Genomic DNA, 14,484 nt, shown 5'->3' with positions numbered 1-14,484 from the left:
TAAAAATATCAGGTATTAATGCTTTCTGTATCTTCCTTAGGATTATTATTTCAGGATTTGTGGATCTTTCAGGTGTGGGGTTTTTTTCCTCTCTAGATCCTTATCCTATCCATCTCCATTCTTAATTTAGTTCAGTAAGTGGTAAATTCAGTGGTAAATTTTGAGTTCCTGTGATGACAATTAAAAGCCATTAGAGACAGGGTATAATCTGGAATTCCTGGATGCCAAATAGCACTTTGAAGAGGTCATGGTCTTTCCTGGGTTTGGGTACTTAGTTTAGCCCGTGATTTTGTGTGTTGAAACAATTGATTTTCTTTAATGACCAGGTGAGATGCTTAGCATGGAGGATGTATACTGTTCCTAAGCACAAAGAAACAGATTTCTCTTGTTAAGATTATTTACTTTAGTTTGCTTGTGAATGGCAAATTGTTCTTTCCAGTCAGCATGGTGAAAAAGGGTGAGATAAATGCTGTTGGTGTCCAAGCCCTTGAAAGAAAGACATTATTCTGCTAGACATATATATACACACATCCTGATATACCAAGAACAGCTCCTGTGGGACTGCAAACCCTTTTCATAATCAGCCATTTTCAGCTCTTAGCAGCTGAAAATAACAGGAGCAAATTGCAGCTTGTACAACTTTGCCTCTTTGGTGCAGCTATGCCAATGCCAATGGCTGATAGCAAGAAACCTCAGTCTGCCGTCTTAGACTTTAGCAAACAGCTTACCAAAAATGTCAGCTGGGTTCATCTAGAACTTCTACTAACAGAAGAGTGGTGTAGTTGCAAAGCATATTTGTCTGTATATTGAATGTTGGCATTTACTTGGCACTGCCTTCTGCTGCTGCCGGAGCATGTGGTCTCTGGTAGGCTTCAGTACGTGGTGCAGTTGCAGAATACAGTATTTAGCCTATTTTAAGGGCAGACTCACCACTTAGTCAAGGGTTCTGCTTTGAATTGCTGAAAATTGTTTTCTTTGGTGCATGTTTTTGCAAGCTACTTGTAGAAATCAATGGTTTGAGTTCCTGCTTAATTCAGCTATTCAGTTCACAGGCTGCTTCTGTTATCCTTCTACACCACATTTTGGTGTACATCCCACTTGTTCAACGGGTTTTGTTTTAACAGAAATAAAAAGTTAGCTCATAGACACTTTGTATCTCATGTGCAGAAAGGGGAAAACTGAGTCCCACACATCTTTTCATATTGTATACATGTGTAAGTAATGTTGTGAAGAAATGGCACATGATACATTGGTATATTTTATTAGCAATTGGCAATGCCAGACCAACTTTTTTTATTTTAAAGTAGTGGCAGAACTTACACACATTGCCACTAAAATCAAAGGACAAATCTAGCAGCGCATCCCTGTTTCTAAGTCTTAGCAGACAGACTGGATAATCAAAGGCAAAAAAAAAACAACAAAAGTATTTTGATAAACAGATGTCATCCACTTTAAAGTGTTGAATCTCAGTTTAATTTTTCCCATGCTACATAAATAGTCCCTTCACTTCCTTCAGCCTTGTGGTTTTTCAGTTCCCACTGTTATTCGGACCAAATGAAAAAAAAAAAAAAGTAGTTATATTTATGAGGACTGTATATTTGCTTAGTTTAGGGGCTTTCATTTCTTCAATAAATGTACTTAACAAAATTATGTGCTCTAGGAATGTGCCAGAAATGCTGTCAACCACTGTGGCAAGCAGATGGATGAAGTGTCAGCTGAACATGATGTGCCCAGTTACCGTGGTTGTTTAAAAAGTGATGACCGTAGTCACTGGACACACCAGAGCAGCCTGTGAGGAATGTATTTTTAAAGAGCTTGGAACAATTTCATATTCCCAGCACCCATGGGCTTACAGGAGAACTTGGCATCCATCTAGACACTGAACTGGGTTCTGGGACCCGTATACTCAGCACTAAAGCAACACCTGATTGCATGCATTGGTGTCCCACTGAGTGCTGAGCCTAGGTCAAAATGTGTGCCTTAGAGCCCGGTTGCCATGTGTAAGTGCGTATACACATCCAGCGCTGTAGGTGTTCCTTCTACGTAAGTGTATGCCAAGCCTCCTAGAGATGAATTTTTTATTTTTTGGACAGGCCTTTACAAAGCTGCTTTGATATTTTTTTTCATTGTTCTTGTTACTATGGAAACCGTGAATGTACCATTCTCTCAGATAACTTTTTCATCATGTTTCCCACAGAACTTCATTAAAATATTCTGTTTTAAAAACAAAATAAAATAACATATTCAATGGTGTATTCTCGCTGCAGATTTTAAAAAGATGGGCATTTATGGTTTTAGGATTTCTTTGAACTGTTGAGCAGGAGTGAAATTTAGGCATTTATTCTTCTGGTGAGCTTAGCAAATTGAATAGGATTTCATAGATTCAGAATCAGATTCCTTGTTGAGGAATATCTGTTGAAATTGGGCACTAAAATGTTAACTCTTGGTACTTAATGATATTTTCTGTGTTACTTTACCAGGTAAATTAAATTTACTTTTGCGTTCCCCTCTTGCTTTTAGAATTAGCCTATGAAGTTGAAGAAACCTCTTGCCCTGAATTGCCCTTTTTGTTGAAGTAAAAGAAGTATTCTCAGTCTGTGCTTTGGGACAAGCAACAGTTCAAATCTGTGGTAGAAGCACATAGGTTATCATTTACTTCTGATTCTTAAATATGAAAAAAGTTAAAATTAGTTATGTTGTATGGCTTTTTAACCACAAATTGCAGCATTTTCCATTAATTATTTGTAGCTCTAATCACACCATCTCAAAAAGGATCTAACAGAATTAGAAAAGGTACAAAGCAGGAGCAAGAGAGATGGTCCAGGACATGGAATGGCTTTCATAGGAAAGGGAATTTAGTAAACAGATCTCTGAGTTTGGAAAAGAGACAACTGAAGTGGGGTACGCTAGAAACAAAAAGTAACCTGTCTGTGGGAGGTGGTGAGTGATTTCCTTTGTATCGCCTTTTTTTCCCCCCCATGTATTAAATGGTCCTTATCTCTACCCACAGATTTTCTTGCTTTCGTTCTTCCTGTCCTCTCCCTTGCCCCATTGTGGGGGCAGGGGGAGTGAGCAAGGGGCTGCATGGGTGCTTGGCTGCTGGCTGGGGTCAACCCACCACAACAGGGTTTCTCTCTTCATCTTGATGCAACTCTTATGTGTCTTATGAATAATGTTGGGGGCCGTTATTTCACCACTCCTGAAGATTGCAATATAGAAAATTGCAATGTTCTTCAACAAAAGCCTGGTTTGTTGCAAGCTTTGTGTTCTTTTTAGTAACCTCTCGCCGTCCCAAAATTGATTTTTCTTGAATTTTCTTCCTAATTTCTGTAACATCCTTCCTGGTTTCTGTCCCATTTTATCCTCATCCAGAGGTGTCGATGTTTATGTGTGCCCATAAATGCTGAAATGGAAAAAGACAGCAGGTCATTTTATCTCCTGTTTTTTTAAGCGTAAGGGAAAGTTTTGTGCTGTATAACCTTGAAGCACGGTAGTCATTATTAATGTCAGGGCTAGTATTGTCATTAAATCAAAACAGTGCAGTCATCCTGGAAACTTTAATACTAGCCAGTCTCTCTAACACTGGAATGAAACTACTGACTGAAACACTGCAGACATAAAACAATTTGCAGGACTCAGTGCAACAGCAGGGGCTTTTCGTACCCTGTAAATCTTCCATTCTGATTCATGGGTGTCTTCACGGTATTTGGCTAATTCCTTTAACCTGTAATAGAGTTAAGGCTACTGAGAATACACTTCCTGTAAATACAGTGTTAGACGGCAGAACGGTGCGCCTGTGTATCTCTTCCCTGTCAGCACAGTAACATTAAATGCGAGTTGAATTAAAAGGATCATTGAGCAAACTCTGTTTCCTCAGTGGATTGCTCCTGGTGCTGACACACGAGCAAGAATGGCCAAGGTGCGCTGGAGCTGGTCACCTAAGTCACTGAAGGCAGGTATAAATCTAGATGGTGTTTGAACAGCTTCTAAGCACCTAAAAATGTCCTGTATTCATTTATTTTAACCTAGGCAGATTAAAATCACACTTCTCCTTGAGTTGGGTACCTGCTTCCAAAAGCTCCCAGACATATAAATAATTGCTAGGGGAAGTCTTCTGCCACAGCTCACTGAGACACTAGATCCTGTGATACAGCCTCTGAGGTACCGCACCTCACCCAAGTGCTTTGGTGCTCGGAATCAAACGGGTCACGCCAGACCTAGGGATTTTCTTCTACCTTTTTCAAGTCCTCGTTCCTCACCTGTGGCTGTGCCGCTTAAGAAGTGCTGAGATTGACATGAAGAGACACTGCAACTCTGTGTAACCTCAGCAACAGCATCTGCCTTGGAGGTTTCAGAGGGGGGCATGACCTCCCAAGTTGCAGCAAACCCCGAGGGTCCCAAGTTCCCCATCACAGACCAGGGCTGCAGGCTCTGTTACAGAGGTGGCAAAAAGCCCAGGTGTGAATTCACCTTGACTTGGGTTTAATGACTTTGTGGGAATCCAGCAGGAGCCTCGGTCACTGTGAGGTCATGAGACAGCTAAATGTTTGGCTTCTCTATCTGTCAGACTCTTTAAGATGCAGAGAAATTTCTGTCTCTTCATGAGTGAGGACGCCCGCCCTTCATGCAAGCTTATTAGTGCAGGCATGGAGGGGAGCAGTGGGTCGCCTGGGGCTTCCTGGAAGGAGGAAAGATGCATTCTTGTTTCTGGTGCATAGTAATCTCGGGGGATGCGAAGACCCTGGCAGCCTTAGGGCTTATCCCTGTTGAGATGCTATACTTTGCCTTCTAGCCTGAACAGTAGAGAGTCAAAACTCTGCAGGAAAAGCATGGGGTGAGAATTACATTAGCCACACTAGGAGATTACTCTCCTCTCCCAGGACTTCCAGTTAATATAATTCCCCTCCTTTTTAGTTTTTTCTCTTGCTGAAACAAGTCTGCCTGTGTTAAACAACGGACCCTTTTCCTCAGTTTTGGCCAGAGGAGGAAGCCTTTGTCCCGATAACCTGGCAGCTGGCCAAGGCAGTTGGGCTGTGGGCCAGGAGGGGGTGAACTTGAAAGGAACAGTGTGTTGTTTCTGCTCTGGTAGCATTCTTCCTTCTTCACCAGTGCCTCGGCCCCTGGACGCCTTCAGTCGCTCATTATACACAAAAGAACCTAAGGGCAAAGGAGAGAATTTTCTCTGGACTGCCTGTAACTTGCAATAATAAGAAATAAAGCAATTTCAGGGCTTTCAGTTGTCCATGAGCAGACATAGTTGGGAGAAAATCTTCTTAGAACTGGCAACTTTCTCACAAGGGAGAACTGATAGGGGTTTTTTTTTTCTCCATTTTAATAGCAGCTTTCATACAGTAATGTGTATCTTCCAGTCCTGTGTATCTTATCAGTAGTGGTTTTACCTTGGCAGTGCATAGATTCCATTATTGGCCATTGCTTTAGTCCTAGTTAGCATTTTTGCTTTTGTTTCTCATTTCAGTAGTTACTCTCAAATAAAGCAATAAGCAGTCATACATATGCTCTAGGAAGGCAAGAGGCAGCATTTAGAATTAATAATTTTTTAAGGCCACATTCTCAAACTTTTTTTAAAAAATGTGGTCTTACTTCACATTCCTGCAAGGGCTGATATACTGCAGGGTGGTGACCACTAGGTTTGAACAGCCAACAACTGGAAAAAGGAGCAAATTAGATGTTCAGACATCTTTCAAAAATCACATTGACACTGAGGTATCTCAAAGGCACTGACAAAAAGGCTTTCACAAGTGGTGTTCCCAGCTTGGAAGCTGACACGTGCAAGACATTTGGAACTTGCATCTGTGAAAGACTTAAATGGACCATTGGGTCTTTCAGCTTGGCTTCTTGTGTGCTACAGGCCATACAATTTCTCTTTCTTCTGCAGAGAGATCAGTAACTGGAGTTGGTTAAGTTATCCAACATTGATGTAAAAATATCAGATGATAGCAAATCACCTCTTTTTGGTTTATTCTAGTGATTAATCACCTTCACCGCTTTAAAAAGCTGTGCTTTACTTCCAGTCCGCATTTCTCTGGTTTCTGCGTCCAACCCTTCAATATCCATAGTTTTCTCACCATGAAAATATGCAGATGCTGTAAACAAGTCACCTCTCAATCTTCTTTTTTTGGTAAGCTGACCAGAATGGATTTATCATCTTTCTCTAAAGTGTCCCTTCCAACCCGCGAATTCATTCTGAGGCTGTTTTAATACCCTGTCTGATTTAGGATGTGGTTACAAAACTGGATGCTATATACCAGTGTTGCGCTCATATTATACTATATATGGAAATAAAGACACCTCCACCTCACTCCATCCCTCTTAGACATCTTAGGCTTGCACAGCACGCCTCTTCCATCGCTTCCTTTTTGTGGACAAAAATCACAGACAGCAGCCTACTGTGACTCGAAGCACAAAGGCAAGATGCCTGCTCTAGGTTCTCAAGTCCCAGGCTATATCTCTGCAGATTTTCTGCATAACATACCTGTGGTGAAGCTTTTACTGCTCGTGAGCACTGCTGAAATTTGTCTCCATCACTGCAACTTTCTCTTCTCTCTGCAAAAAAAGTAATAACGTTAGTGTCTGCATAACCTCCTGTGCAACACTGTTCACAAGCGATCTGCAAGAACCTATTTTTAAATTGTGGTTTTGTCAAATCCAGATTTGACTGGATCCTTTCAGTAATACTTAACGCAGCTATAAAAGATACATTAGAAATTGCATATGAACTGCAACCATAGCAATTCTTTCGGCAACTCGTACTAGAGAATCCTGGCATTTCCTCTGCAGATGACTTTGGTTTTGGCACCTCTAACTCTTTAGTTCAACTTAGAAGTTGCTTAACAGCTACAAAAGTACCTGACCACATTCTCATAAGAATCTGCGTTTTTGCTCTACCAATGTAGGTTAGTTTTCAGCTTTTTTTTTTCTTCTGCGTTAATTTACCTTAATATCTGGGAATGCAACATTAAAGTGCACCAAATAAAGGAGTCTCTTAGAAGATCCTGTTGAGATTTGTTATCTGATTGTGTGAGATACAGCACGTTTCCAGGCTGAGGCAGCAGCAGAGGCAGTGTGGTACAGGATGGTAGGCTGCAGTGTCCCATGCAGCTGGAAATCCAGTGTTGGGTCCACAGCTCTGAAAATAACACCATGAAGGTTCCAAGAGGAGAGTTGGAGATTTCATGGTAAATGCTTCCTTGCTGGAGAAGAGAGCTCAGAGAGTGGTAGCTGTTTACAAAGTATGGAGAACGTTCTATATTTGCGTTGCTGAGTGTGTTGTAAGGCAAGTGTTTCCTAATAGTGATATAATGCCTTTAATAGCTTAAGTAGTGTTTCAGAGCGCTGTTGAACATACATCTCTGTTACACTGTCCAGTTGGCAGCCAGACCAGTGCAGTGTTGACCTCGGCAATATATTCCCAATATATGTTACTTGCATACTGTAGGAAGATGTTTCTTTTGTTATTTTCAGCCTGATTGGCCCAAGGTACTTCTTATGTTTATCGGTAACATTACTCTTTCTTTTCTTTTTTTTTTTTTCACGTTTCTCCCTTGTTCTGATTTTGTGCCATGCCTCCTTGGTGTTAACATCCTTGGGCGTTAGTAGTTGTTTGATTATGTGTCTTTCAGATTATCTCTGTGAGCTCTTCCTGGCTAATCTCTGTTTTGGCATCCCTCCGTTTTTTTCTCTGCCAGGTTATCATTCTCTGAACTCCCTGCATTTTGTCCATGTTAATGTTAACAATGAAATTATATTAGGTTAACAGTGACATTATTCTTCCCTCTGGTTTCCTTATTCATTGTACTAGTGAGAAAAAAGAAAGAACATTGCTGTAACTGTCTCACCTAGTTCAGTCTCTGTCATTGGCAGCCATCGGTTTGCAGTGTCCATGCTAATTACAGTCTGGTGTATTTGCTCCCAAGATATCTGTTTGATAAATAGGACATCTGATTTGCCTCGGATTGCAGTTCTCTGGAGTTGTGGGTGTTTCCATGACCCCTGGAGAGCTGTCCTTTCAGAGAGATCCATCCGTATCTGACCTTTAGGAGACGGGACATTGCTATGTGCTAGTGGGTTCTGCTAATCCCCTGCAGGTAGAAATTGTTCCATGTCATCAAAGCAGGACAGTAATTCAGGACAGAAATGCTAAACCAAAGCAAACATTGCTAGTGAGCCTAGCATAACTATCCTCAGTGTGCACCTGAGTGTCTAATCTTTATCTACGTGTTGTTAAAACTTACACCTTATTTTGTCGATGTGAATAGCTGAGACAAGAGTAAACTAGCAGTAAGGAGGTTAATAATTGGGATTCATAGTAGTTCAGACAGACAAAGCTAGTAGACGCAGCGGGACAAATTACCACTGGCTTTTTCATCAACTTTGGTTTTTAATACGCTTCTTGCCGGTCGGTGACTCTGTTAGGTTTTCTCCACCGTCCCTGCTTTCCTTTAGCAAAGACGAGCCTATGCCAGGCGCTCAGTCGCGCAGTACGGCCACGGTGCGCCATCCCTCCTTCCGCCGGGGGCCCGCGACCTGCCCTGGGCCCGGCGCGCTCCTGAGCGGTAGCAGCCCCATGGCCATCAGAAAGACGGTACGTGAGCCCAGCACATCGGCACCTCATCTCTTCTCCCAAACCCTTCCTTTCCCAGATGTTCTTCAAGAGCCCAGCTCAAAATTTCAAGTTTGAAAAGTGGATCAATTGTGCCAGAAAATTTTCTGCTTGAGCTGCAGTTAGATATTCTGAGGGGAGATCATTTCTAGCGTAGCCATCAGAGCCCCGTTTTAGCACCGCAGCCATCGTCTGAGTGGCATATCAAGCAGAGGCCCTTGCTGATTCGTACGTCACATCTAACCACAGTGACATACATTTATTTCCATTTAAAACTGTGGAGAAGTAGGTATGCGCTGGAGCTCAGCTGTGTGTGATTGAAACGTGGGGCCTCCCCGTGTAGTTCCAGGAAATGAGTTTACTGTATCTGTGACAGCCATCGTGTTCACACAGCCTTAAAGCCGCAGAGCTTGGCGTGGGGTTTTTCCACCGCGAACCTTGGTCGGCCAAACCCACGGTTACGCTCACCTGCGGCCGTCCTGCGCTGGCTCCAGCCTGGCTCACCTCTCCCCGCCGGACCCCCGAGGGCGCTGGGCTCCCTGCGGAGCAGCGCTGGGGAGCAAGCCTCTGCCTCGCGCCCGCCCAAACGGTGGGACGCTGGAGAGAGCGTCGCTCCGAAATTCTCTTTTGAGGTGGAGAATGCCTTTAAGATCATTTTGTCTAAATATGGCAAGCCAAGGTTTTTGGAACCACAAAGTATAAAAACCACTTCTCCCTATGGTTTGGATTGCTGCAGTGAGTAACGCCGATTTCTTAGTTTAAAAAAAAAAAAAACGGAAAAAAGTAACAGTGGGGAAAGTAATGGTAAGTATTCATCACCTGGTAACCCAAAAGAATTTAATTTTCTTCATCCATATCTGCATACCCATTTAGTCTTCATTCAAGGTGTGAGCAGGCTGCACTGAGAGGTTGCGTTACTGTATAGTACATTCTTTTTAGTAATTCAAAAGAATGCCAAAGAAAACACAGTTTAAAAAAAAATAACCCTAAAAAGTAAATGGTGTAGTTTGTTGCCCTCCATATGGTTAGCTGTCTCAAAGGTCGTAAAATGGAGGTCCTTTGGTGGGACAGCTGGGTTTATGTAGCATATGCAGATTGTTATTTTGGCTTTAAGCCAGATCTACCTAAATTTTCCATTTTGCTTCTATGATGAGGAGAGGTGGTTAGGGTGACTTCGAGGGGCAGTTCTGTGATTTCATTCGTGTTTGTATTAAAGAGCCTTTTAAGAGTATTTAAGATTAGAAACCAGTCTAAATAAAAATTCAAGTGCAAAAAAGCGAGGTGTTCTCAAAAGGCTGAGCCTGCAGCCAGGCACAGCCCCACCTCGTGCCATCTGACAACCAGCGCTTCACAGCCATTTACGCGCTGCAGTTACTGGTGGTTATACTGCAGGAGCCAGAGAAACGTACGTTGCTCTGTAGCCTTCCAGAGTGCGGGTGTTTCTATCTGTACGTACGTATACATCTGTACGCGCAGGTGCGCGCATGGAGCAAAGAAGAACTGCGCGCGCACGGGAAGCCCCTGTGTCATGACTACTGCCAAGGCAGACGACGAGTGTGTTTTGCTGCTTTCTCGCTGCCCGCCGCGAGGGTGGTGCAGCACCTGGCTGCTTCGGCAGAGCGGGTGCTGGCGGGCTGCTCCCTGCCTGGCCCACCACCAGTAAAGTCCCCTTCGGCTGGTCCTGCCCCACACGGACCGCCCGCCCCAGGAAACGAGGCTAGCGCTCTTCACCTCGTCGTCGTCGTCGTCAGAGCGCAAGTGCCCCTCTCTGCTGGGAGGAGCAGCCACCAAAGGGAGCTGGAGCTGTAAGAAGTGACTTTTCCCGCTTAGAGTCCTGGAGGGACCGTATAAGTAAAGAGCTTTTTCCAGGGATGTAAGTGGAGTTTTCTGTAACAGAAATAACCAATGTAAAATAAAAATCAAGTTGGCAAGCAGTATAAAGTCTTAAGCTTAATAAATGCAATGTTTAGTAGTGTATATTTGCTGCTGAGTTTGTAAAGAAAACCAGACTGCAAAGCTGGCGGGAGCTACCCACTGAGCAGCGGAAAAAGGAATGTCTTGAAGTGCTCAGTCAACATAAGGCAGCAGTTGCCTTCTCACCCAAGGACAGACTGAGTACAGTGTCCTTCCTGGAGTGTATTCATCTAATACCCATCAATGGCAATGTGAACAACTGACTGAGAATTTAAAAAGATGACACATTTCTTCGTCTATTCCGGTCTACGGGTAAAGGTGGTGTAGAACAGAATAAGCTCTTGGGGAACCCAGAGATTTTCACCAAAAATATTTCACTCCATTCACTAGCTACAGGTAGTGCTTTCTATGCTAATATCTATTTTAAATGCAAGCATTTCATCATCCTTCCTCTACACTTAATTCTTAGCTAGACAGCACGTTGAAGATCGCTTCTTTATTTTTAATTGTTTTTGTACATTTTAATCATTTTACTCCTATCTAAATTAAACTAGACAAATTGATAAACTGTGAACAGTCAGTAAGTATAGAGTATATATCACCATACATCACTGTAATTAAAGAACAAAGAGCTCTGTGTACTAAGTTGTTTAATTACTTAGATATATGAGTAGAGAGAGATTTCAGTGTAAAGGACTATGAAGTTTGGTGTAAAAGCTCCATTTAATTACAGAGCAGCATGTTTTAATTTTTACCAACTAATGAAAACCATTCCTCCTTAAGAGAAGGAATTAAAAGTACAAGTGCAAAATAGAATTAGTGCTTTGAATAATTTTTTTTGTGATTTAGAACGGCATTACATTTGGTAACCTAGTCAACCTATTCTCTCGTCATATCATACTCCTCCTGCATTTCAAATTACTCTGCTGTAATCGGTAAGCAAAACTGAGAAGGAGAATACCTCTTTCAGATGCAACTTTTTTCTTCTGCACCAGATGTGTGTGACGCAGTGAAGTCAAATGAATATGAGACTGTCCAGCCCAGCAGCACTTGCCGTCTTGTGTAATACTATTAAAATGAACAGCTTTCAGTTGTTTTTCTTTAATTCCTTTACTCTGAAGTAGGAAAAGGTGTGTCCACTGGCTGAAAATTAGAATGTGTTTATAGCTGTGGATACCCTAAGCTATATGAACATTAATCATTTAAAATGTAAAGAAAGCAGTTCGTGTTCACATAGCTGTGCTCTACCCTTCTGTTGTACGTTTCAAGATTTAAAATCTTGTATAATACATATTTTTGTCTAAAGGTCATTGATGCTGTGTTTGCTAGCTGGACTTAACTCATCTTTTATTACCTCTTGAAATAAATGGGTTTGCCTTTGGTTAAAATTCCTCTCTTCCCTAAAAAGTTATTCTTTATTATTTGTCTTGGATGAACATATTGCTTGTGGAATCCCAAGAACAACTCACTTTTCCTACCAGAAACCATCGATCCATCCCTTAGCCTTACGTGTAAGTGATTGTGAAAACATGTTTCTCTGTAGAGCTGTTAAGCATGTGTTCGGCTTTGCTGGCAGGTGCTTCAGAAGACCTCAGTTGGGACTGCTCGTGAGAGCAAAACTCAGCCTGTGATAAAATCCCGTTTAGATTCAGGGACTCCCTCTGGAAGTCCCTGAGGGTGGTCACTGCCACTGGGACCCAGTTGGAAACGTGAAATGTTCTTTGTTGTCTGCTTCCTCCTTTTAAGTTTTTTCTTTGCCATGCTTCATGGCCTGACCCTTTTGGATTCCTTCAACTTGCAGAACTGCTCTTACAATAAGAATTAGGTTTCCATTTTGAAATCCAGCTCTTCTACACTGCAACAGTTTCTCTCTGTAGTCACATAGAATATGAGAATTTCTGTTTGTTATCTGAGGCAGCACAAATAGAGGATATAAATATTAAAGAAAGAATGAGCAGCAGTAGCCAAGACATTATCCTGGGGAAAAAACAAACAGTTCTCATGTAGACCTTGCTGTTGTAGAAAAGAGCAAGGAAGTGAAGTAAGGACTGACAAGATTAATCTATTGGTTTGAGAGTCATGGACGTGGAAAATGGCCTTAAGGTGTCCCCTAGTCAAGTGGCTTCCCTCAGGAAAGAATCAATTCATCTGCTCTTAAAATCCTCCAGAGAGAGAGCTTTTGTAACTTGTATGCTCTACTGCACTGCCTAACTGTCCTTGCTGTGAAAAAGGTTTTTTACTGATGTGTAACTGGCATCTCCTTGCTTCCATGCAAGGCCGTTCATCTTGCCTTGTCTGGACCTAGGTGTATTCTGAGGCTACTGCTGTCATTTCCAAGAGCATCATGTTCTATCAGAGTAACTCATGAAGCTTACTGGATTGGAGCACTGAGCTTTCAGAAAACCTAAGAGTTAATTATAGAGGCTATTGCTTCATCAGGGTAACATTCATCTCTATTTCTCCTAAAGAAAGTTGCAATTGTTAGGGGGGCTGGATACAGTGATGCTACAGGTCACTACTTTCAGCTTTTGCTGTTCTCTTCTTCACAGTTGACTTTCAGTTATGTTTCTGTCTTGGAGAAGAAGGAAATACTTAGGATGCTCTGGCAGCCTGTTGCCATCTGGTAGAAAACAGCAAAATTATTTCCTTGAGAGTTTGCTTTACACTTTGTTCAAATACATTAACCTCCAATGGTAGAATAACCTACAGATGCAGGAGGCAAAGAGGTAATTCAGTATTTTGGTAGTAACTCTAATTTTTTATCAACAATACAGGTGTTTTATTTCAGTTTATTAAAGCAAAAGTGGTCAGGTGCAGAGCAACATGCTGAAATCTTCCAGTTCTAGGGCATGACAGGAAGATGAGTCCAGTTTAATTAACAGGTATAAGAGGACAAGAAGGTCAACAGGCACATTCAGTCTTGAGGTGTCATGCGGTGATGACAACAGTGCTTCGGTGCTAGCCTGAGGTGGATTCAGGTTGATGTGTATCTGTTTAGATTTGAACAGTAATAAAGCATGACTGAGACATGACGTAGTATGTCGCATTGTAAATAATTGATTAGCTCAGCTCAGCTGTGTGCTGGATATATACTTCACGTGCATCAGGCAAAATTTACAGGGCTAGGTAAGATTATGGGTTTCTCCACATGTAGTTTATGCTCATAATTGGTGTGACCTAGTTTGTATTTGTGGATAATCACTGCCAATTAAGATCCTCGGTGACTATAGCTAATAAACGTGCAAGTCTAACTTCAAAACTAAATTTTTTTATCTCTCACTAAAAGTAAATCCTTTATTAAGGAGACCTGTTGAGCTCATTTGTATCAGTAATCTTTTTTAAAAAACAGTTTAGGTCTGGTCTCATTAATCAACACCCACCATGTTGCTTGTTTGGTTTTTTTTACAGAACATAGGAAACTTGGCAATCTGACTGTGACAGTGAAAAAGACCGTCCCCTCTCCAGAAGCAATACAGGTCCTTTACCAACGCATGAGATATGAATACGAGTTTTATTACTATGTCAAAGAACAGTTCCACCTGCTAAAGCGCAAGTTTGGACTGAAGTCTCATATCAGGAAACCACGTCCCAGACCTGAGTTCTTCATTCCTTCTCCCCTGGAAACAGAGGAACCAATAGACGATGAGGAAGAAGATGATGAGAAGTGGCTAGAGGATATCTATAAAAGGTGATGGATGGAAGAGCTATCCTTTCTCTTCTGGTGACCCCTCCAGCTTTCTTAAGATTTTTTTTTAATTATTATTAAAAGTAATTCCTTAAGGAACTGAGTTAATGTGCAGCAGCATTTGAAATGGAACGAAAGAGACCATTCCCACATGCGGGGGCCATCGGGAGATACCTGGTTTTGCGGGTTTGATTCATTGTACAGTGTTGGCGCTGTAGCATCCTTGCTGTAGCATAGTTCAAGAGACAAGTATCTACTGTCTATC

General features: G+C 41.9%; 1 protein-coding gene across 1 annotated transcript in view; it reads left to right on the top strand.

Annotated features, from left to right (window-relative positions):
- Positions 1 to 14,226, top strand: part of LOC104621336 (uronyl 2-sulfotransferase-like) — a 31,525-nt gene extending 17,299 nt beyond the window's left edge. Inside the window, exon 4 of the mRNA XM_010287794.1 lies at positions 13,943 to 14,226. Within this exon, the coding sequence (XP_010286096.1) occupies positions 13,943 to 14,226 (284 nt within the window). The remainder of the gene's footprint in view (positions 1 to 13,942) is intronic.
- The last annotated feature ends 258 nt before the right edge of the window (positions 14,227 to 14,484 follow it).

Source organism: Phaethon lepturus, unplaced genomic scaffold, assembly GCF_000687285.1.
Source record: "Phaethon lepturus isolate BGI_N335 unplaced genomic scaffold, ASM68728v1 scaffold24545, whole genome shotgun sequence".
Lineage (NCBI taxonomy): Eukaryota > Metazoa > Chordata > Aves > Phaethontiformes > Phaethontidae > Phaethon > Phaethon lepturus.
The sequence above is the reverse complement of the archived record's forward strand: the minus strand, read 5'-3'. Positions and strand labels throughout refer to the sequence as shown.